The sequence below is a fragment of the Tiliqua scincoides genome, chromosome 11 (genome assembly GCF_035046505.1).
Source record: "Tiliqua scincoides isolate rTilSci1 chromosome 11, rTilSci1.hap2, whole genome shotgun sequence".
NCBI classification, from domain to species: Eukaryota; Metazoa; Chordata; class Lepidosauria; order Squamata; family Scincidae; genus Tiliqua; species Tiliqua scincoides.
The window spans coordinates 23,056,038-23,078,419 of NC_089831.1; the positions used below are offsets into that span (position 1 = coordinate 23,056,038).

A 22,382-nucleotide genomic window follows, 5' to 3' on the forward strand; every position below is an offset into this window, starting at 1 on the left:
GGCCTTCCCCCAGGGATCAGTTTAAAAGCTGCTCTGCCACCTTTTTAATGTTATGCGCCAGCAGTCTGGTTCCATTCTGGTTCAAATGGAGCCCGTCCCTCTTGTACAGGCCCCGCTTGTCCCAAAACGTTCCCCAGTGCCTAACGAATCTAAACCCCTCCTCCCTACACCACCGTCTCATCCACGCATTGAGACCCCTGATCTCCGCCTGCCTAGCTGGCCCTGCGCGTGGAACAGGTAGCACTTCAGAGAATGCTACCTTTGAGGTCCTGGCTTTCAGCTTCCTGCCTAAAAGCCTAAATTTGGCCTCCAGGACCTCCCAGCTACACTTGCCCACGTCGTTGGTGCCGACATGCACCACAGCCGCTACCTCTCCCCCAGCACTGTCTACTAGCCTGTCTAGACGAGAAATGATGTCCGCAACCTTCGCACCAGGCAGGCAAGTCACCATGCGGTCCTCACATCCGTCGCAAACCCCCCTCTCTATGTTTCTAATAATCGAATCCCCCACTACAAGAAGCCCCCGACCCCCCTCCCGCCGAGGAGTATCCTGAGTGCGCTCGGATACGGGCCCATCCCCTGGAGAAGGGATCCCCCCTAGGGGATTGTTTCCCTCCTCTCCAGGGTGACGTCCTCCAGTCCCGAGACTTCCCACCCGGGCAGCCGAGGAGCTGCACGCCTGAGGTTGGGACGAAGCCTGATCGTCCCCAGAAGTCTCCCCACGGTCCTCCTCTGGCTGCCTGCGCTTCTCCAGGTCGGCCACCAAGGCTTCAAGGGAGCGGACGCGTTCCCTGAGAGCCTGGAGCTCCTTGCACCGAGGACACACCCATGACTTATGCCCCAGAGGCATATAATCATACATGTGGCACTCGATGCAGAACACTGGATAGCCCCCACCCTGCTGCTGGCTGTCTGACTGCATAGCTTTTTTGATGTTGTTGTTGTTTTATTTAGGGGTCCTTTTAAAAACCGTACACTGGATAGCAGCCCTTTTCTCTAGGGAAGAGGAAGGGCAGAGGAAGAGGAAGGGAAGAGGAAGGGCACAACAACCCTGCAAGGTGAGCGGGAAGATAAACCCCATACTGCAGCTGGGGAAGACTGAGACTGAGTGGCTTGCTTTAGGTCACATAGGGTGCAATCCTAACTAACTTTCCAGCACTGACAAAGCTGTGCCAATGTGGCGTGCACTGAATCCTACAGTGGGGAGGCAGTCAAGGGGGCATCCTCAAGGTAAGGGCATCTTTATTCCCTTACCTTGGGGCTGCATTGCAACCAGGTCAGTGCTGGAAAGTTGGTTAGGATTGCGTCCATAGTGAGAATTCAGGGCAGAGGTGAGATCTGAAGCGGGGATGTTCTAATTTGCAACTCAAATCCCTTAGCCATTTTGCTACCGCACCACCCTACACTGCAGTCGTTTCCAACCCACAGGTGATCAGGTTGCCAGTTCAAATCCAAGTTTTCTCAGTGGTTCCTGTGAAGCATTGCTGCACTCTGTGCACACAGGCCAACTGCGCCGCAGAGAGAGGCCCCATCCTTCCAGCTCAGGATATATGGAACAAACACCACCACATCCCCTATGTACATGCCTCCCAAACTACAGTGGATGCCTGCTCTGCTCACCAGTGTGTTGATGAAGCTGCCGAGCCAAACTGTTGTTCATAAATTGTTAATACGATTTTCCCTTCTAATGGACTGGGCTGGGAGCACTGCCAAAAAAACTTTAAAGCCAAAGGGAGCCCATTGCTCAGAGTAGCACATAAAATCTTGGGGAAGGAGGGGAAATGATAAATTTTTAAAGAAATCCCTTAAAACAAATGGAAAATAAGAAAGAGGAAACAAGAACACAAGCCATGGACTTATAACAAGGAACCACATACATGGTTTTGTACGAGTCACGCTAGAAAGTAGTTTCCGGAGTCTGAGAGGCACAACTATTTGTGCTGAGGGAGGTTGGGGCATTTGGTGGGCCGCTGTGAGATACAGGAAGCTGGACTAGATGGGCCTATGGCCTGATCCAGTGGGGCTGTTCTTATGTTCTTAGGTGCATGGAAGTGTGCATGGAGGTTCCACTTAACCATCAAGGCTATAATCTATTGATGGATCTGCCCTCATTAATTAGTCTAATGGCACAATCCGAACCAACTTTCCAGCAACGAGGTGAGGGCAATGCAACTCTAAGGTATGGGAACAAACATTCCCTTACCTTGAGGAGGCCTCTGTGACTGCCCCCCAACTGCAGGATGCAGAACATGCCCCACTGGCACAGCTTATGCCACTGCCGGAAAGTTGGTTAGGATTGCACCCTAAGTACTTTAAACCAGTGGTTCTCAACCCTTTTAGCACCGGGACCCACTTTTTAGAATGACAACCTGTCAGGATCCACCGGAAGTGATGTCATCAACCTGGAAGTAATGTCCGGACTGGAAGTGACATCATCAAGCAGGAAACATTTTTCTTTTACCCCCCATGCAACAAAATCAAATCAAATCAAATCAATCAGTAAGTAAGTGAGGCCCAATCCTATCCAACTTTCAGTGCCAGTGCAACAGCAATGCAGCCCTGAGGAAAGGGAATAAATGATTCCTTATCTAGAGGGGGCCTCCCTGTTCCCCTACTGCAGCTGCACCAGGACTGGAAAATTGAATCGGATTTGGCCCTAAGTAAGTAAGTAAGTAAGTAAGTAAGGGTCCAATCCTATACAATTTTCCAGTGCCAGTGCTGCTGTGCCAATAGGGTATGCCCTGCTACCTGTGGTGGGAAGGCAGTCACAGAGGCCTCCTCAAGGTATGGGAACATTTGTTCCCTTACCTTGGGGCTGCATTGAGGTTGCACTGGTACTGGAAAGCTGGATAGGATTGGACCCTAAGTAAGTAAGTAAGTAAGTAAGTAAGTAAGTAAGTAAGTAAGAAAAATTAAAGGTTTACAATAAGTTAAAAAATTATTTAAAATAAAGAACTCTCCTAACCCTCCCAAGCAGTTGCTGATCTGGTTAAAAAAATTCCCCAAACATCCCAAAGTCTGCAATCCCATCCACATCTACCTGGGAGAAAGCCCCATTGACTATTAATATTCAAAGCATGTACATAGCAGCCTGTTAAAATAACATACACATTGAAATGAATGGGGAGCTACCTGAAATTGGCTCGTGACCCACCTAGTGGGTCCCAACGCACAGTTTGAGAAATGCCCTTTTACACTCTATCCAGTACTCATCACCACACCTTGTGATATTATTTAGGCAGTGTTGTACTTATGCATTGCACTTTACAGACTAACTCTAAGAGGACAAGCCCCTGCCCTGAGGAGCTTATAATCTAAAATTCAACACAGGAGGAGGGGTGGTGAATTCTGAATAGTGTGATGAAGTACTTTCTATCATCAGTCCTGGTCCTACCATCAGTTCATTTCTTTGAGTGACACTCTGAGTTCAAAACCTTAAGGTAGAGTCTCTTTCCCAAACTTGATGAGGTCAGCTGAGGGAAGCCTTCTTCCAATTACCTTCTGAAGGATGATGTGGGACATGGAAGCATTTGCGTGCACAATGATGGTGGCCGTCTTGTCATCCCTGATCTCCTTCAACAACGGCGTAGGATCCCGGCTATCATCCAGCATCCGGACTGAGAGGGTTTCCTTAGAGATGAGGAACTGACGGAGCAGCTTCTCCAGGTTTAGAAGGCCTGTGTGCGAGAGAAATGCAGAAGAAACTTCCAGTGTGAAAGAAACTTCCCATAAGAAGAGCCCCGCTGGATCAGGCCCAGTTTCCCGTATCTCACAGCGGCCCGCCGGGAGCACGCAAGACAACAAGAGACCTGCATCCTGTTGCCACTCCCTTGCATCCTGCATTCTAAAGTGGCCTACTTCTATAATCAAGAGGCTGCATGCATCCATCATGGCTTGTAACCTGTGATGGACTTTTCAGTCTGTACAATTCCCTTTTGAAAGTATCTAGGCCAAATGCCATCACCACATCCTGTGGCAAGGAGTTCCGCAGATTAATTACACACTGAGTCAAAAAATATTTTCTTTCATCCGTTCTAACTCTCCCAGCATTCAATTCTAGTGGACGTCCCCTAGTTCTGGTGTTGTGTGAGAGGGAGAAGAACATCCCTCTATCCACAATATTTGTGGATTTCCTGCATAATTGTGACATTTTGATCATGTCGCCCCTCGGGCGCCTTTTTTCTGAACTAGAGAGCCCCAGACGCTGTAGCCTTTCCTCATAAGGGAGATGCCGCAACCCAGGAATCATTTTGGTTGCTCTCTTTTGCACCTTTTCTAGTTCCACTATATATATTTTTCGAGATGCGGCAACCAGAACTGTATGCAATACTCCAGATGTGGCCTTACCAATGATTCCTTTAATGGCTTCCCTCTTTCCAGAACAAGAGTAGCCAGACTTGGGCAACAATAGGTGTGCTGGCTGTGCAATCCTACCTTCTTCTTTTCCCCTTAAGGAAAGCCTCAGGAAGTCCAATGGGAAAGAGATTTCCCTGAGATCAGCCATTTGGGCAAATACCCCAAGCCACTGAGTCTTAGTTTTCCCTAGAAACTACTTTTACTTTTGTATAGTTACTGAAATAGTAAAATGTTCACCATTTTGAGTGGGCCAAAGCTGATACCGGTCCTTGTGAAAGCAGCCACTAGAAATCAATCAATCTAGCTAGCTAGCCCATATATTAGGGTGGCCAAACTTGCTTATCGTAAGAGCTACATATGATAAACTTCAGATGCGCTTGAGAGCCTCAGTATTTAAGAAGCATTCAAATTCTTAAATATATTTACTCACCATGAACATTAAACTTAAGTTTTCATTCAGTAGACTCTCAGTTTATACCTGGTAAATCATTATAAAGCTTGAAAATTCCTTATTTACTTTTTGTGTTAATTGTGATGCAAAAAGGAGCTCAGCCAACACATTTCCACAAACTGCACAGTATAAGTAAAGAGCTGCATGTGGCTCATGAGATGAAGCTTGACCACCCCTGCTATATTTCTAACCTATCTATCTTTATTTTTGACACACATTGTTCCTGTTCAGTCATTACAATCTCAATCCAAAAACTCATGGTTGTTGGATTGCAAACAACTTGGTTCATTTAAAAACAAAACAAAACACAGTTTCTCATGACAAGCAGACTGAAAAAAGCTGTGATTTGAGCAATCCCTACACAGCAGGATATCAAACCATGACATGATTTTCTGATTTCCTAGGATGACTCAAATCACAGTTTTCAGTTTGAAACATCACAGGTTGGTTGGCAACCTTCAGTCTCGAAAGACTATGGTATAAGCCTACAGCACCCGGTATTCCCAGGCGGTCTCCCATCCAAGTTCTAACCAGGCCTGACCCTGCTTAGCTTCCGAGACCAGACAAGATTAGGCATGTGCAGGGTGCAAACCAGGAAGCACAGAATTAAGATGGGTGACAGAGGGGAAGAGGGAAGAGATGGATGGAGATGAGAACTCAGGGACATATTGCTCCTTCCTGGTTCAACAAACCATGGTTTATTTAAGCCAGATGGTTACATCTGAACTGGCCACAGACCCATAGAAGAGGACAGGCATAGTGCTGTGATGGAAATATAATACATAAATATGGAGAGCTTTTTATATACTAGTGTAAACTATGCAATTAAAAGGAAATGTAATGTAACACAATTTTAACAACACCTATGCCCCAACACTCTAAAAAAATCTATGCACAATGGCATGTAAAGTCTTTACATCCATAATAATCAAAGACTGACATTTAAAAGACTGTTCTCCTTGAATTGATTCTGAAAGCAATGTTTCTTGCTGATTAACTGCTTCACTTTTAACTGATTAAAGTAACAATCATGATAACTTGCTACAGGTGACGTTTTGAGAGTATTTAATGAACGCAATAGTTTCATTCCAATGAAAAATTCAGACAAATGATCTCTTGTTTAGACAATCTCCTTGCGTGAACCTCCCACTTCTCTCCCCCTCCCCTGCCTTGATACCTTTCCTAGCATACCACCGGAATTACAATTGGATGAAATTTGATTAAAAATCCACACTTTCATTCAGTGATAAATCAATCCACAATTAATGGCATTAATCAATAAATTCAAAGCTTTCAGCCATGAATTAAAATTCTGGAGCTCTCTGGATGATTTTTTTTTTATTGCAAAGAATCCTAGAATGAAGATAAAATGGTAAGGATCAGAGGTTGTCAGATGTGCGTTCGCCTTGGAGTTTATGGAGGACATTGATGGAGGACTTGTCCACCTGCAACTATTCACTATGATAGTTAACTTGAACCTCCATGTTTAATGGCAGTTTACCTCTGAATAACGGATACTGGGGATGAACAACAGGGGAAACAGCTGTGCTTTAATGCCCTGCTTGTAAGATTCCTACATGTTGCAAATGGGCCTAGGAGGATTTTTGCCATGATACAGGTGTGCTGTTCTTATAACCTGTACTCACTTTATAAACTGTTCTTATAAACTGAACTCAGGGCTTCAAAGAAAATCGTGTATCTTCTGGAAAACAGGTCAAAAGCAGATTCACTTGCCTTCTGTCTCCTTCTCCTATGTGACTGGTCACTCATCTTTCTCATATAAATTTTCCTGATAGTGGAGTTTGCCCTTGCAACAAATATTTCCTGCGAGCTGCTGGTCTCAGCATTCCCTGAGAAGGTTGTATTGCGTGCTCTCTATTGACCCCAAGTGGTCCAGATCCAGGGGGCTGCCCCTCCAAGGAACCGCAAAATCAGAGAAAGCAGCTAGCCCAGAACTTTCACATCAAAGGTTATGCCTCGAGCTGTTTATTTCTGATGTGTTGGATAGGCAGCCTACGTCTTACTGAACACAATGGGCTTACTTCTGAGTAAGGTAAATAACACCATTTTCAACCCTTACTTATGCCCAGCTATCCGGAGATATTCTAAAAGGTTCATCCATTTCCAACTTGAACTCCAGAAGTTAGGATCTGTCTTAGCTACAAATCTGCATGGGTTGGGTATAAGTTTAACTGTTACGGTTTCCTTCTCTCAAAGAATTCTTGGTGGAGGACACAAGAATTTCTTACAGAGATTCCCATCTCCTCCCTTTCAGAGATCTTCATTCTCTAGGAAGAGGGAATGACTATGTAATATCTTTAAGCCCCTATGTAAAATGTTGAAAATTTGTGGATGTTTTGTAGATATTCAGCATCTCAGCACAATACAAACAAAGGACTCCCAGTGACTCACAGAAGGTAACTATAGTTGGTTGCAAGCCGGGCACCACATTGTTGGCAACCTTCAGTCTCGAATGACTCTGGTATCGCGCTCTGAATGGTGGTTCTGGAACAGTGTCTAGTGTGGCTAAAGAGGCCAATCTGGGAGTGACAATCCCTTCCACACCGGGAGCAAGTGCAGTCTGTCCCTGGTCTGTCTCCCTGGCTATGGGCCTTCCTTCTTTGCCTCTTTGCCTCAGTCTGTTGGCCAAGTGTCTCTTCAAACTGGGAAAGGCCATGCTGCACAGCCTGCCTCCAAGCGGGCCGCTCAGAGGCCAGGGTTTCCCACCTGTTGAGGTCCACTCTTAAGGCCTTCAGATCCCTCTTGCAGATGTCCTTGTATCGCAGCTGTGGTCTACCTGTAGGGCGCTTTCCTTGCACGAGTTCTCCATAGAGGAGATCCTTTGGGATCCGGCCATCGTCCATTCTCATGACATGACCGAGCCAACGCAGGCGTCTCTGTTTCAGCAGTGAATACATGCTAGGGATCCCAGCACGTTCCAGGACTGTGTTGTTTGGAACTTTGTCCTGCCAGGTGATGCCGAGGATGCGTCGGAGGCAGCACATGTGGAAAGCGTTTCCGCTCCTGTTGTGAGCGAAGAGTCCATGACTCGCTGCAGTACAGAAGTGTACTCAGGACGCAAGCTCTGTAGACCTGGATCTTGGTATGTTCCGTCAGCTTCTTGTTGGACCAGACTCTCTTTGTGAGTCTGGAAAACGTGGCAGCTGCTTTACCAATGCGTTTGTTTAGCTCGGTATCGAGAGAAAGAGTGTTGGAGATTGTTGAGCCAAGGTACACAAAGTCATGGACAACCTCCAGTTCATGTGCAGAGATTGTAATGCAGGGAGGTGAGTCCACATCCTGAACCATGACCTGTGTTTTCTTCAGGCTGCTCGTCAGTCCAAAATCATGGCAGGCCTTGCTAAAACAATTCATGAGCTGCTGGAGATCTTCGACAGAGTGGGTAGTGACAGCTGCATCATCTGCAAAGAGGAAGTCACGCAGACATTTCAGCTGGACTTTGGACTTTGCTCTCAGTCTGGAGAGGTTGAAGAGCTTTCCATCTGATGTGGTCCGGAGATAGATGCCTTCTGCTGCGGTTCCAAAGGCATGCTTCAGCAGGACAGTGAAGAAAATCCCAAACAAGGTTGGTGCAAGAACACAGCCCTGCTTCACTCCACTTCGGATGTCAAAGGGGTCTGATGTGGAGCCATCAAAGACAACAGTGCACTTCATGTCCTTGTGGAAAGACCTGATGATGCTGAGGAGCCTGGGTGGACATCTGATCTTGGGGAGGATCTTGAAGAGGCCCTGCTGACCAGGTCGAAAGCCTTCGTGAGATCTATGAAGGCTATAAAGAGTGGCTGTTGTTGTTCCCTGCATTTCTCCTGCAGTTGTCTAAGGGAGAATACTGTATCAGTGGTGGACCTGTTGGCTCGGAATCCGCACTGCGATTCTGGATAGATGCTCTCTGCAAATACCTGGAGCCTCTTTAGTGCAACTTGGGCAAACAGCTTTCCTACAACGCTAAGGAGAGAGATGCCACGGTAGTTGTTGCAGTCACCCCTGTCGCCTTTGTTCTTGTACAGCGTGATGATGTTTGCATCCCTCATGTCTTGAGGTACTTCACCTTCTCTCCAGCAGAGACAGAGGATTTCATGCTGCTCAGTGACGATCTCTTTGCAGCTCTTTAGGACTTCAGCAGGGATGCTGTCTTTTCCAGGTGCCTTGCCAAAGGCAAGGGAGTCCAGGGCCACATGAAGTTCTTCTAGGGTTGGTTCACTGTCAAGCTCTTCCAGCACAGGCAGGCACTCAATGTTGTTCAGTGCTTCTTCGGTGACTACATTTTCTCTGGAATATAGCTCAGAGTAGTGCTGCACCCAGCGTTCCATCTGCTGCGCCCGATCCTGGATGACCTCGCCTGTGGCAGACTTCAGAGGGGCAATTTTCCTCTGTGTTGGACCTAGGGCCTGCTTGATACCATCATACATCCCCTTGATGTTGCCCGTGTCAGTTGTTATCTGTATCTGGGAACAGAGCTGGAGCCAGTAGTCGTTAGCACATCTCCTGGCAGTCTGCTGGACTTTGCTGCGAGCAGCTCGGAGGACCTGCAGGTTGCGCTCACTGGGACAGGCCTTGTATGCTGCTTGAGCTCTCCTCTTTTCCTCAATGACTGGTGTCAACTCCTCAGAGTGGGCTTCAAACCAGTCTGCTGCCTTGTTGGTCTTCTTGCCAAATATGGACAAGGCGGTGTTGTAAACGGCATTCTTGAAATGTTCCCATCTGTTGGATGCGTTTGCGTCGGCCGGACCTGGAAGAGATTCCTCAAGCGCTCGTGCAAATTCCTCCACTTTTTTCTGATCCCAGGTCTTGCTGGTATCAATGCGAGGTCTTCCTTCCTTTTTCATGTGATACAGTCGCTTTGTTTGCAGTTTCACTCTGCTGCACACCAGGGAGTGGTCAGTGTCGCAGGCAGCACCCTGATAACAGCATGTGATCTTGATGCTAGGAAGGCTGGAGCGTCTGGTGAGAATCAGGTCGAGCTGGTGCCAGTGCTTGGGTGTCTCCAAGAGACTCTATGTTGGAGCTTCGTGTTGAAGAACGTGTTGCTGACACAGAGACAGTGATCACAGCAAAACTCTAGCAGGTGTGCTAGAGTAAGGACCCATGGGAGTCATTTCTAGTCAGGGCTGTACTCAAAACTCAGCATCTGGAGGACTCTCAGACCAGACATTAAACGTGAGATACATAAATGGCCCCCAACTCTTTTTGTCCTGAAAAACAACTGCAGCATCGCTCTTTCTGCTCCTGCTGTTTGTCTTTGCAGTTCTCCTCCTCCCAAGTGCTTTTCTTCCCACTAGGGAAAATTTCTGGAACCCCAGGGTCATCTTGACTGTGGACGCAAAAAACATTTGAGGGAGAAGGTAACCAGGTAATGCATTAAAGAGACCAAAGTCCAAAATGTGATCTAATTAGTGGGAGCTATTTTTTGTATAGCAGGTGCTGTAGGCTTATACTATGATCTCGGAAGCTAAGCAGGGTCGGGCCTGGTTAGTACTTGGATGGGAGACCGCCTGGGAATAGCGGGTACTGTAGGCTTATACCATAGTCTTTCGAGACTGAAGGTTGCCAACCATATTTTTGTTTCCCAGGAACTGGTTTGCCTACGCAAAATCTCTTTTTGCGGCATCCACCCTCTTTCCAGATCCCCTCCCTTGCCTAGTCAAAGGTCAAGTGAGTTTTATTCTCACAGCAATAGTGAATTTCTTTATGAAAGATGGATTTAACAGCATGTGGGAGGCAGGCTTCCCATTTAAGATCACAGAAGCTACCTGAAGAGTCCTGTTCCAAGACTGCTTAGGTTTAGAGCCACACGCTGCTCCCATCTCTCCCCTCTGGCCTTCAGTTTCAAAACAATGCTTATTTTCAGGGATGAATTGTGTCTTTGTGATCCCCTCCATTGGAAGCATAAAGCACTGGAAGCATTTTACTAAGTTGAAAGAAAGTACATTCCCCCAAAGCTGCAGTTTGCTTGCTTGTTTGCTTTCTGAGATGACATTCTGGGCGTGACTCTCTTTCCGCAGCCTGGAGGCTCACCACATGAAACAACCACTTCCAAGCGATTGGTTCCCAGTTCTGGCCTTCTGCAGCCCTGACATCTTCACTTCAATTAAAAAAAAAAAAAAAAGGACTCTTGGTTTTAAATAGGAAAAACAGCCTTCCCTTGGAAACAGAATGGAATTCTGTTTTCCCTCACACTCCACAGGATCAGTGACCAGGCAGCAATAACTATGCACTGAGAGACTGACTGTGGCCTAAACCAGCCATGCTCAAACTTCCCACGGCCATGGTGACCTATTGCGGCAACACCATCGTCTGGCTCTTCCAGGCTCTGCCATCTTGAATTGTGCAAGATCTCACACAATACAGTATGGTGGCACCAAGGACAGCCAGAAAGACGAGGCCACTGGGGACATCCTATGGCACCCATGGGAGTTTGTTTCAGTGCCCTTGGGCACAACACCACACAGTTTGAGAACCGTTGGCCTAAACCCATCAGTGTCGACTGTTTTGCCAGAGTGACCCAGAGTCTCCCAGGTCGACTTCTCACACCTTCAAGAGTGGGATTGACAATGGACATGAAAGAAAGAGTTCTTGGGCAGTCTGAATAGTATCCACTGAAGAGACAATAAATGCCGAGCGTATACATTAAGAGTGTGTCTGCAGTGAATGTGCTTCAGTTCAATCTGTGTTACGAAAGCAGCACATCAATCCAGTTAAACAACCAGAAAAAAAGACTTGTCTTGCTGACCACCCACATTACCTTACTGCTTTTTGGTGCCAATTTCTTCTGCTTCATGGCACTATTTTCCTTTGCCCTCATTGCCATTTGCCCACCTTGCTGATGAATCCAGTTAGGTGAAGACTCTCCTAATTTTGTTCACAAGTGTCCATGATGTCAGCATGTCACAATATTACCATCATCATGATGTTACCCTGCAGGTGCCTGATCTCGTATGATCTTGGAAGATAAGCAGGGTCAGGCCTGGTTAGTACTTGGATGGGAGACCGCCTGGGAATACCGGGTGCTGTAGGCTTATACCATAGTCTTTCGAGACTGAAGGTTGCCAACCATTTGTCATCAACACAGGTGGGTCACTACAGACCATCAAGATTCAATGGCAGAAAAGGCACATCAATTTCAAGTGTTTTTGTGTCTCAGACTCAAGTCATCTGACTCAAGTTCCCATCCCTGCTATGACCCCAATATTTAAATTTGCGCAACCCTCCCCCATATCACAGCTACTCACAACCCAAACTTTGAGAACCTCTGGAGTAAGACAATTTGTCCACCTAGCTCAGTATTGCATATATTTCCTAATGAAGCTTGCTGTGGCTTCCCTAGCCTTACCTGTAGAGTGCAGGGACCAAAGTTAGTTCTTTAGTGACCTCCTTCCAAGCTGCTTACAATTCCCCTGAGGGTCATGACCCACACTTTGAGAACCCCTGTCGTAAAGGACAAATTCTTTCTTTTTAGCAAGGTGGTTTCTGGTCCAACTCCTCTATTTAGATCTGCTCCCGAATATCCCAGCCCCTCCCAGGATCTAGTTCCTGGGAACCACTTCACAGGCCCTTGTAACTCACACCCAGTTGCTGCCTTATCCCTCTGCTGCCATCAGGCTGGAAACTGGCGCCTAGCAAGCAGCAATCAGCAACTAGCGGGCCTTGCCATGTTCTGGTGGTTGGAGCAATAATGAATGAGAAAAGAGGCAAAGATTTATGCTTACTGAGGCCAGTTGAAGACCTAGCCTCTTTAAGAGGCAGCAGTAATTTCCTATGGCATCTTTGGGTTTTATGTCTAATTTCAATTCCTCCCAAATAAAATTAGATCCTGCTCCTTAATTTTACAGCCCGGCATTTATGAGGCAGATTGGAAAGCATCACCCGAACTAACTCAGCAGCTAAATGGAAAGGCAGTTCATGCTGGGACTTCATAGCTTTTCTCTTGATTAGTCCCTCCACTCACCCAGTCACAAAAAATGCTTATTTTTATCCCTCTTACCTATGGGTATATCACTCTAACTCTAGAAGATGAGAAGAACCCTTCTGAATCAGACTCACAATCTGATGCTGCTAAACCAGGAGTAAGGGTTGCTGATGCAGGAATAACAGGGGAGAGGACCTCCATGAATGCATGGTAGGGGAAACATCTTGTTCAAGTCAGTGATTATTAATCAGGAGCACTGGCACTAGGAAGTATCCTGAAAACTGGCTTTGAATTTCACTTGCTTGAGATTTTGATGATGACAAGGCTGCTCTATACCCTTCCTCTTCTAAGTCCTTCACTGAACCATTCTCCTCTCCGCCTGCTTGATGCTGGTCTCTATGGATCCAGAGGTAGAAAAGAGGGGCCACAGTCCAAAGGAGGAGATATGGAGAAGGGGCTGTGGCTCAGGTGTGCATGCAGAAAGTCCAAGATTCAATCCAGGTAGGCTGGGAAAGCACCTCCTCTGAAACTCTGGGGGAGCTGCTACCACTATAGAGCTACTGTCCATTGCAGCAATTTTCAACCAGTGTGCTGTGGCACACTGGTGCACCACAAATGGTCCACGGGTGTGACATGGGAGTTTGCAGGAGGGTCATTTATTAACAGGGACATTAAGGGATATACCTCCCCCATCATCAACAGCACTGTGTGCTTTGTCAATTGTCAAAAACCTGACTGTGTGCCTTAGCAATTTCAGTGCTTTGCCAGTGTGCCATGAGATGAAAAAAATTGGAAATTGTTGGTCTGTTGTGTAGCCAATATTAACCTAGATGCAATATTGAATCAATTTAGGCAGCTTTCACATGTATACCAGCTTCCAAACTTGAGCAGATCCTAGGAAGGATAGAGAGATATGTGCACACAGAAGGTTTTTGGGAAATAAAAACTTCCCCTTTATCCACTTAGTCAGAAGAACCATTGCTGTTGTAGCCATCATGCCAGTCTAGGCCCATCACCCACATGAGGATGGAAAGGAAAGGATGTGTTGTTATCTGAAGAGATTCCCTTCTGTTCTGAGGACACGAGGCTCTGAAGTGCCTGCCGCTAGCAGACGGATGCTCTTTCAAGGGGCTGTTTTACACGCGGAACATGAGCAAAGGGCTCATAGGCATCTCCCTACCGCTTTGAAGTACATAAACGAGGACCACCAAGCAAGGAGACGAAGGATCAGACATGGGCTGCATGAAGAGAGCTGTGCCTTTGCTGAGCATGGCAGCTTGCTTAGAAACCCAGTAGGAAGATATGGCCTTCAGGTAGAGAACTGGGCTCAGCCTGGGCCACATGTATCCTGTGCTAATCAATCAATCAATCAAATCAATCAACACTCTGTGCCCAGGTAATTCAAATTCTCTGTCAAGAAAAGCTCTTGTGGGCAGTATAGATCTTATGAACAAGCCATGATGTGTATGCACAACCTCCTGATTTTACAAATGGGTTAAGTCAGAATGCCAGATGTAGGGGTGGGCACCAGGATGAGGTCTCTTGTTATCTGGTGTGCTTCCTGGGGCATTTGGTGGGCCGCTGTGAGATACAGGAAGCTGGACTAGATGGGCCTATGGCCTGATCCAGTGGGGCTGTTCTTATGTTCTTATGAATGTTCAACATTTGCATCTGCAGTTTTGCAAAATTTATGCTGGATTTGCTAGGCCGGGGGGAAGGACAAGGGGCAAATTTCACCCCCCCAGTTACTGTCAACCTACTTTGATAGATGTTGCCGCACTGGTGTTGCATGTTGATGAGAGTCTCAGCAGCAAGTTGGGACCTCCTTGGCTCAACTCTCACCTCCACCGCGGAGGTGCCTTATTAGGTGGCCTTAGGCAAACCTTTTCCTCCACTGAAATACGGGGATGATGAAACTTAGCTTATAGCATTGCTGTGAGGATTCCATCAAGGTAATACAGGTGAAGCCCTTCGCACAATCAGAAAGTGGGATACAAATACTAAGGGCCCAATCCTATACTTACCTTACACTGGCACAGCGGCTGCTGCACTGGCCTAGAGTGGCACATACATGTCATAAAGCACATTTTTGGCATCCAGGGACTAGGATGGCCAAGTCCTGCACCATCCTGCTGGAGCTGAATCCAGGAGCACTGCCTGACGGCGCAGGTAAGTTCCTGCTGATTAGCACAGGGTCGGGGGAGGGTGGAACGGGGACAGGTAGATGGGGGAAGGCAGAATGGGGAGGCATTCAGACCTGGTAAGGGGGTGGCACTGGTGGTGCTGGCCTACACCACATCTCATTCCCCCTCCCAGACCTGAAAAACCTACACAGGACTTCTCAGACTTGTGCCAACAGTTCTGCTGCTGTGGATACGAGTAGCCCCATTGAGCAGTCTGGGGCATGACGCTAATGTTCCCTTACCCTGAGGAGATCTCTGGCCTGCTCACTCCCAACACTGAATACAGCATGGGCCATGTGGCCCCCCCTATGGCTAGCACTGGTTAGGTTTGGGCTGGAAATGTACCGCATTTTTCGCTCCATAAGACGCACCTGACCATAAGACGCACCTAGTTTTTAGAGGAGGAAATCTTACTTTTAAAGTAAGCCTGCCCTCCCCCTGTGGCGCCTGTGCAAATGAGGACCTTGCCCCCGGTGCGGACCTTGCCCCCAGTATTCACTCCATAAGACGCACGCACTTTCCCCCCCACTTTTTTTTTGGGGGGGGAAGTGTGTCTTATGAAGCGAAAAATACGGTAATTATTACACTGTCCACACACTGGCAAGTGGTGTGTGGACAATGTTATAATCCCTTTCTTTCTTTCTTTCTTTCTTTCTTTCTTTCTTTCTTTCTTTCTTTCTTTCTTGATTGATTGATTGATTGATTGATTGATTGATTGATTGATTGATTAACCGACCGACCGACCGACCGACCGACCGACCGACCGACCGACCGACCGTGTTCAGGCTGACTTCCTTTTTGTTATTCCTATGACCCCCACAGAACCGCAGCATGAGCAAGCCCACAGGACCGCAAGCCTGGGCTAGGTTTAGAGAACACGTGAGCAGCAACTGCATGGCTGAGACCCCAGGGTCACATGCATCTTTTGCACCTGCAATGGTGCTGTCCAAGCCTGGAAACCAGGGAGCTGAGAATCTTGACTTTTTTTCCCACAAAGCTTTACACAAATCCTGAGCCCCTGCAGTTACAGAAATATCCTAGAAAATACATAGACCCTGACTAATAATATCTCAAATGTTCAAAGGGGCAGAGCAGGATCTCCAGTAATGGGGTGGGAAGTGCCTTGTCTAGCTGGCTCTATGGTTAATAGAAACAGACCATATTATGCAAAACAGGGAGGAAATTGCCACAGACACAATCACAGACAGTGAGATTGCTCACTCAGCAAGTCACTCACTTGTTCAGGGCAAAATTAGACAATTTGAACATAAGAACAGCCCCACCGGATCAGGCCATATTTGAACATAAGAACAGCCCCACTGGATCAGGCCATAGGCCCATCTAGTCCAGCTTCCTGTATCTCACAGCGGCCCACCAAATGCCCCAGGGAGCACACCACATAACAAGAGACCTGCAAGGCTTTCTGGGAATTGTAGTTAAGAACATAAGAACAGCCCCACTGGATCAGGCCATAGGCCCATCTAGTCCAGCTTCCTGTATCTCACAGCGGCCCACCAAATGCCCCAGGGAGCGCACCAGATAACAAGAGACCTGCAAGGTTTCCTGGGAATTGTAGTTAAGAACATAAGAACAGCCCCACTGGATCAGGCCATAGGCCCATCTAGTCCAGCTTCCTGTATCTCACAGCAGCCCACCAAATGCCCCAGGGAGCACACCTGATAACAAGAGACCTCATCCTGGTGCCCTCCCTTGCATCTGGCATTCTGACATAGCCCATTTCTAAAATCAGGAGGTTGCACATGCACATCATGGCTTGTACCCCGTAATGGATTTTTCCTCCAGAAACTTGTCCAATCCCCTTTTAAAGGCGTCCAGGCTATTCGCCATCACCACATCCTGTGGCAAGGAGTTCCACAGACCAACCGCATGCTGAGTAAAGAAATATTTTCTTTTGTCTGTCCTAACTCTCCCAACACTCAATTTTAGTGGATGTCCCCTGGTTCTGGTGTTATGTGAGAGTGTAAAGAGCATCTCTCTATCCACTTTATCCTTCTTAGGCATAATTTTGTATGTCTCAATCATGTCCCTCCTCAGGCATCTCTTTTCTGAAGAGGGCCAAACGCCGTAGCCTTTTCCCATAAGTAAGGTGTCCCAGCCCAGCAATCATCTTAGTCGCTCTCTTTTGCACCTTTTCCATTTCCACTATGTCTTTTTTGAGATGCGGCGACGGGAACTGGACACAATACTCCAGGTGTGGCCTTACCATCGATTTGTACAACGTCATTATAATATTAGCCATTTTGTTCTCAATGCCTTTTCTAATGATCCTTTTTTTGTTTATTGTGCATTGGGGTCTGTGCTCTCAAATTTTCTGATATAGCACACGTGGGGTGCAGTGGGGTGGGGGAGGAAGCACTGATCAGGTCCAGACTGTGTGAAGAATTTAACTCTTTGCTCCCTGCAGTCCAGATTTAGATGGCCTCCCTCCTGCAGCTGCTATCTGCCCCAGGAGAAAAATTTCCATCGCTGCTAACCGGGGGGAAAGAGAAACTGGAAAGAGGCCACCAGACTTATTGCCATGAGGACAATAAGAGGCAGAGAACATTCTAACAACTTCTGTCTCACAGAATTAGGGAGATCCCAACAGAAGTGGGAAGCCAAAATTCCTTTCTTCACTTCTCTCCATGCAAAAGTGGTAGAGGGGAAGTAGCATATAAGCTTAAGGCCAGTTCACGATCCATGTCACCAAACAGAATCCCAGGAATGAAACAGTGACTGAATAGAGATCGAGTTTTTGGCCAGTGGCCTAGCTTTCCCACTGCCATTACACCACAACAGTATGATAGGTAGAGGGGTTGCAAAGCCCTAAGTTTTGGAGGATCCTGAATGTGCCGTACAAGTGGCCCCTCCCCTTCGGAGTCATTCCGGGGGCCGTGGGAGCAAAACAGAGGCCTCCATTTTGCTCCCACCATCCAGAACAGCTCCGAAGGGGAGGGGCCACTTGTATGGCACATTCAGGTTCCTGGAAAACTTAGGGTTTTGCAACCCCTCTACTTTGCCACTGCCCCACAACCCTCCCTACCCATTTTTTATTTAGATCTCAGTTGCCAAGAATCAATAAATCATCAGCTCCATCTTGTCAACGTTACAGACAAGGAGAAAATGGAGTCCTCCCTGGCCAGATTTAGTGCTCATTTCACGCAAAGGCATCGTTGTTCCACAATGAATTCACACTCATGTCTCAGGGGGGGGAAAGGTATGCGATGGAAAAGGACAATTATTCACAGACCGAAGAACTCATCTCCCTCATGCCTCCCAGGAGCAGGAGTCCCCAGCGCTGCCCGCCTGATCAAGATTTGCAAGGGAGCATTGCAGATTCTCCCAAAACCGCTGCCTCCCTCTTCCAGCCCCCACCCCATCCAAACAATTGGCTCATCCAGTCATACCTGATTAAAGCAATCAAACCTGACTCAATTAACGGTTGGGTGCTGCGCTATTTTAAAAGCTATTTGGTTCTTCAGATTTTCGATCCAGTTAAATGAAGGATCAAATTAACCAGGGATGGAATTAAGTGGCAGGCATCGGTGTCTGTCTGCAGGTGTATCCCCCACTCTTTCAGTGTGCCTCATCTATGGGCGTTTGCACAGGGGGCACATGTATGTATACATGCTCTGCAATGTATATTTACTGTGAGGATATAGATGGGATTTGTGGTACTCCGTGCCAAAGACCCCAGACTAAAAATTCTCTTCTAAGTTTACACATTTGGGACCTCTTTTCTCTTCAGCAGCTCCAAGAGAATGCATGTGTGATAAAAATTCTGAATGGTTTTCTCGCCTATTTTGGAATGCTTTCAACCCTCTGGAGGTTACTATGATGTTTTAGCCTCCAAGAAAGCTGCTGAAATATCCTGCTGCAGGAGCCACTGTCCTGAGACTCTTTGAAGACAGCACCACGCAATGAGGCCACACGGAAAGACAGACACATCCTTTTGTGAGTTGCTTGTCATCCTGCATGGATTCCTCCCCCCCCCCCAAAAAAAAAAAAAAAATTGTTCCTGGTCAGCCCTCCTGTTGCATGCAACAGCAGATTGGGCATCCAAGTTACACCTGACCAAGGGGAAGAAAGAGATGACCAGGTGGTTGTAAACCAACCAAATCAGTTGCATCTATAATATAATCAGCCCTAGGGTTTTTTATAAGGTCAAGGCACATGAATGCTTAAGTGTGCTATGTGGTCCACTGTGACGGATAGTTGCTGTGTTTTAGTAAGGGGGGCACAAACTCACCTTGCTAGATCATGGGTGTGTGAACCAGACCTTGGAAAAGCATGAATAAACTAGAACAGAGATAGTGTTCAGTTAACCACCTGACAGAATTTGTTCTATTTGCTACTTGCATCTCAATCTCCTTGCTGACCTTTGCAAACCACCAGCTTTTAAAAAAAATTCTACCTGCTTTGAATGCTTTGCAATGCAACCTCTTTTTATTGCTCTGTTTCTTCAGCTCTTAATGCACTCTTTTCTGTTGTTGACTGTTTTAATCTTCCAGTTCAAAATCATTCAGGAAAGAGCAGATTGCCATATTTCCCAAAGTACTTCAGTTCCGCTACTGCTTAATTTCCACCCCTGGATTTTAGGGCACTCTATTCACCAGGGAGGGAGGTTCTCCAAGGTGATCATCTTCAGTCTGACCTCCCTAGACTTGGTGTTGGCAATGAAAGTTATTCAAAGAACAGCAAATAGTACACACTCAATCCAACCATCATGACTAGCAGGCACTGACAGAACTCTCTTCTGTCTCCAAAAATCCCCTTTTAAAGTATTCTAAGCAAGAGGCTGTTGTTGTATCTAGTGGCAGTGAATTCCACAGATTATCTATGCATTGTGCTAAGACGACCTTTCTCTTGGTCACTCTTCCACCCAGTAGTTTCACAGGATGGCTCCCAACTTCTAGTACTGCTGGGGAAAGAAAAGAACATCAAGCAACTTACATTCAGCTTTGGCACAAATGAGGCAGGCAGTGGTGCAGTTGAAGAAATTTAGGATCCCGGCAACAGCCACACTGATGTCCGTGTTGCTGGGGTGGAGGTTCAAGGTTGTGAATCTCTGAAATTGAAGCTTGAGGAATTCTTCTGGAGCAACCTTGAAATGAGGGACCTGGAGTGGGTAGAGAATGAGATAAAGATAGAATGAGATAACAAGTCCATCATCATCAGGGAAGACAATAGTTTATTAATCACATAGTTCCCTCTAGGCAAATCTCATGGGTTTCCTTAATTGCCTTCATCTGCATAATAGATTCACACTGCAGGACTTGTGGTGTGGTGGCTGGGACAATTGGAGACTTTCTCCTTAAAGAATCTGGTATGCTCGGTTGCAAAATTCTTCTGTGCCCCCCATTTTCACCCCCAAGAAAAAAATGCAAAGCACTCCAGCTGGGCAGCTGGGTTTGCCTTAGCATTGAAGAATCTGTGACTGCCAGACTTTGCTCTCCAGAGGAACCCACAGCCATGAGTCCTAATAATAGCTCATTTGCTGTTAATAAATCAAAGCTGAGGCTGGGGAGTTCAGCTGCCTCCCTGGGAAATGCAGCAACACCAACACCCACACGTGGGAAGACTTGCACGGTTTCTTTTAAGCGCATCGCCTGTGCTCCTCTTCAGGACCTGGTGCCAGGGGAGCCCCAGAGGCAGGAGATCAAAGAGAATGACAGGGCTCAGGGGTTGGGTCAGATGACAACAAAAGGATGATTCCTTTTTTTGCAAAGTGAATGCTTTGGAAGAAACATAAAACAAAGGGAAACGTCAAGTTCTGTTATGGGGGAAGGGGCCTGCTGGAAGCCATTTTCCCTGTGCCCACAAATGTGCTCCCCTTGGGAGAAGGAGGTTAACCAGCTGCAATGCCTGCTTCATTGGAGGTACAAGCAGTTTGGTTGGTAATAGGAAAGTTAAAGAGCAATAAGCTGCGATCTGCCTTGATTTCGCTCCGCAGCCCTTAGGGCAGGCTTGATTAAGAGGGGGAAAGGCAGGCTGTGTGCCTCCAGGCAGCGTCCTTTAATTAAAGCAGACAGAGCACCCCCAGGATGAGCTTGTTGATCATTCAGCAATGCCAGATGGAGTCTGAGCCTCACAGCATGGTATACTGGGCAGAGGAACTAGCAGAGACAGGACCCAGGATCCCGACACGAATTCAGCTCTGGAAGCTTGAATGACCTTGAGCAGCTTGGCTCCCTGCTTTGGCCCCTTCCCTGCACAAAAATAGTGACTCCCCTTACCCTTTTCTCCCAATTCTTACCTTGTTCATCATACCAAACATCTGGTCTGCAGGGAACAGCACCAAGCCTCATGGGTTCCAGAAAGGGCATTGAAAGGCAACTAAAGTAAGGGCCCAATCCTATCCAACTTTCCAGCACTGGTGCAGCTGCAGTGCAGCCTTGAAGAACGAGAACAAATGTTCCCTTACCTGGAGGAGGCTTCCATGATAGCCCCCCACCACCACAGGATGCAGTGCACGCCCCACTGGCTCAACTGTACCGGAGCTAGAAAATTGAATAGGATTTGGCCATAAGTCCAGCCAATAGCTCACTTGGAGTGAGTCCACATCTTAAGAACATAAGAACAGCCCCACTGGATCAGGCCATAGGCCCATCTAGTCCAGCTTCCTATATCTCACAGCGGCCCACCAAATGCCCCAGAGAGCACACCAGATAACAAGAGACCTCATCCTGGTGCCCTCCCTTGCATCTGGCATTCTGACAAAACCCATTTCTAAAATCAGGAGGTTGCGCATACACATCATGGCTTGTAACCCATAATGGATTTTTCCTCCAGAAACTTGTCCAATCCCCTTTTAAAGGCGTCCAGGCTAGACGCAATCACCACATCCTGTGGCAAGGAGTTCCACAGACCAACCACATGCTGAGTAAAGAAATATTTTCTTTTGTCTGTTCTAACTCTCCCAACACTCAATTTTAGTGAATGTCCCCTGGTTCTGGTGTTATGTGAGAGTGTAAAGAGCATCTCCCTATCCACTCTGTCCATCCCCTGCATAATTTTGTATGTCTCAATCATGTCCCCCCTCAGGCGTCTCTTTTCTAGGCTGAAGAGGCCCTAGAGGCTCATAAGGAAGGTGCCCCAGCCCTGTAATCATCTTAGTCGCTCTCTTTTGCACCTTTTCCATTTCCACTATGTCTTTTTTGAGATGCGGTGACCAGAACTGGACACAATACTCCAGGCGTGGCCTTACCATAGATTTGTACAATGGCATTATAATATTAGCTGTTTTGTTCTCAATACCCTTCCTAATGATCCCAAGCATAGAATTGGCCTTCTTCACTGCCGCCGCACATTGGGTCGACACTTTCATCGACCTGTCCACCACCACCCCAAGATCTCTCTCCCGATCTGTCACAGAACCCATCAGCCTATATCTAAAGTTTTGATTTTTTGTCCCAATGTGCATGACTTTACACTTACTGACACTGAAGCGCATCTGCCATTTTGC

At 47.1% G+C, this 22,382-nt stretch overlaps 1 protein-coding gene across 1 annotated transcript in view; it reads right to left on the reverse strand.

Moving 5' to 3' along the window:
- Positions 1 to 22,382, reverse strand: part of GRIK4 (glutamate ionotropic receptor kainate type subunit 4) — a 174,858-nt gene that overhangs the window by 114,163 nt on the left and 38,313 nt on the right. The window contains exons 5-6 of the mRNA XM_066639707.1: positions 19,871 to 20,036; positions 3,499 to 3,677 (exon numbers count right to left, since the gene is read on the reverse strand). Of these exons, the coding sequence (XP_066495804.1) occupies positions 3,499 to 3,677; positions 19,871 to 20,036 (345 nt within the window). The remainder of the gene's footprint in view (positions 1 to 3,498; positions 3,678 to 19,870; positions 20,037 to 22,382) is intronic.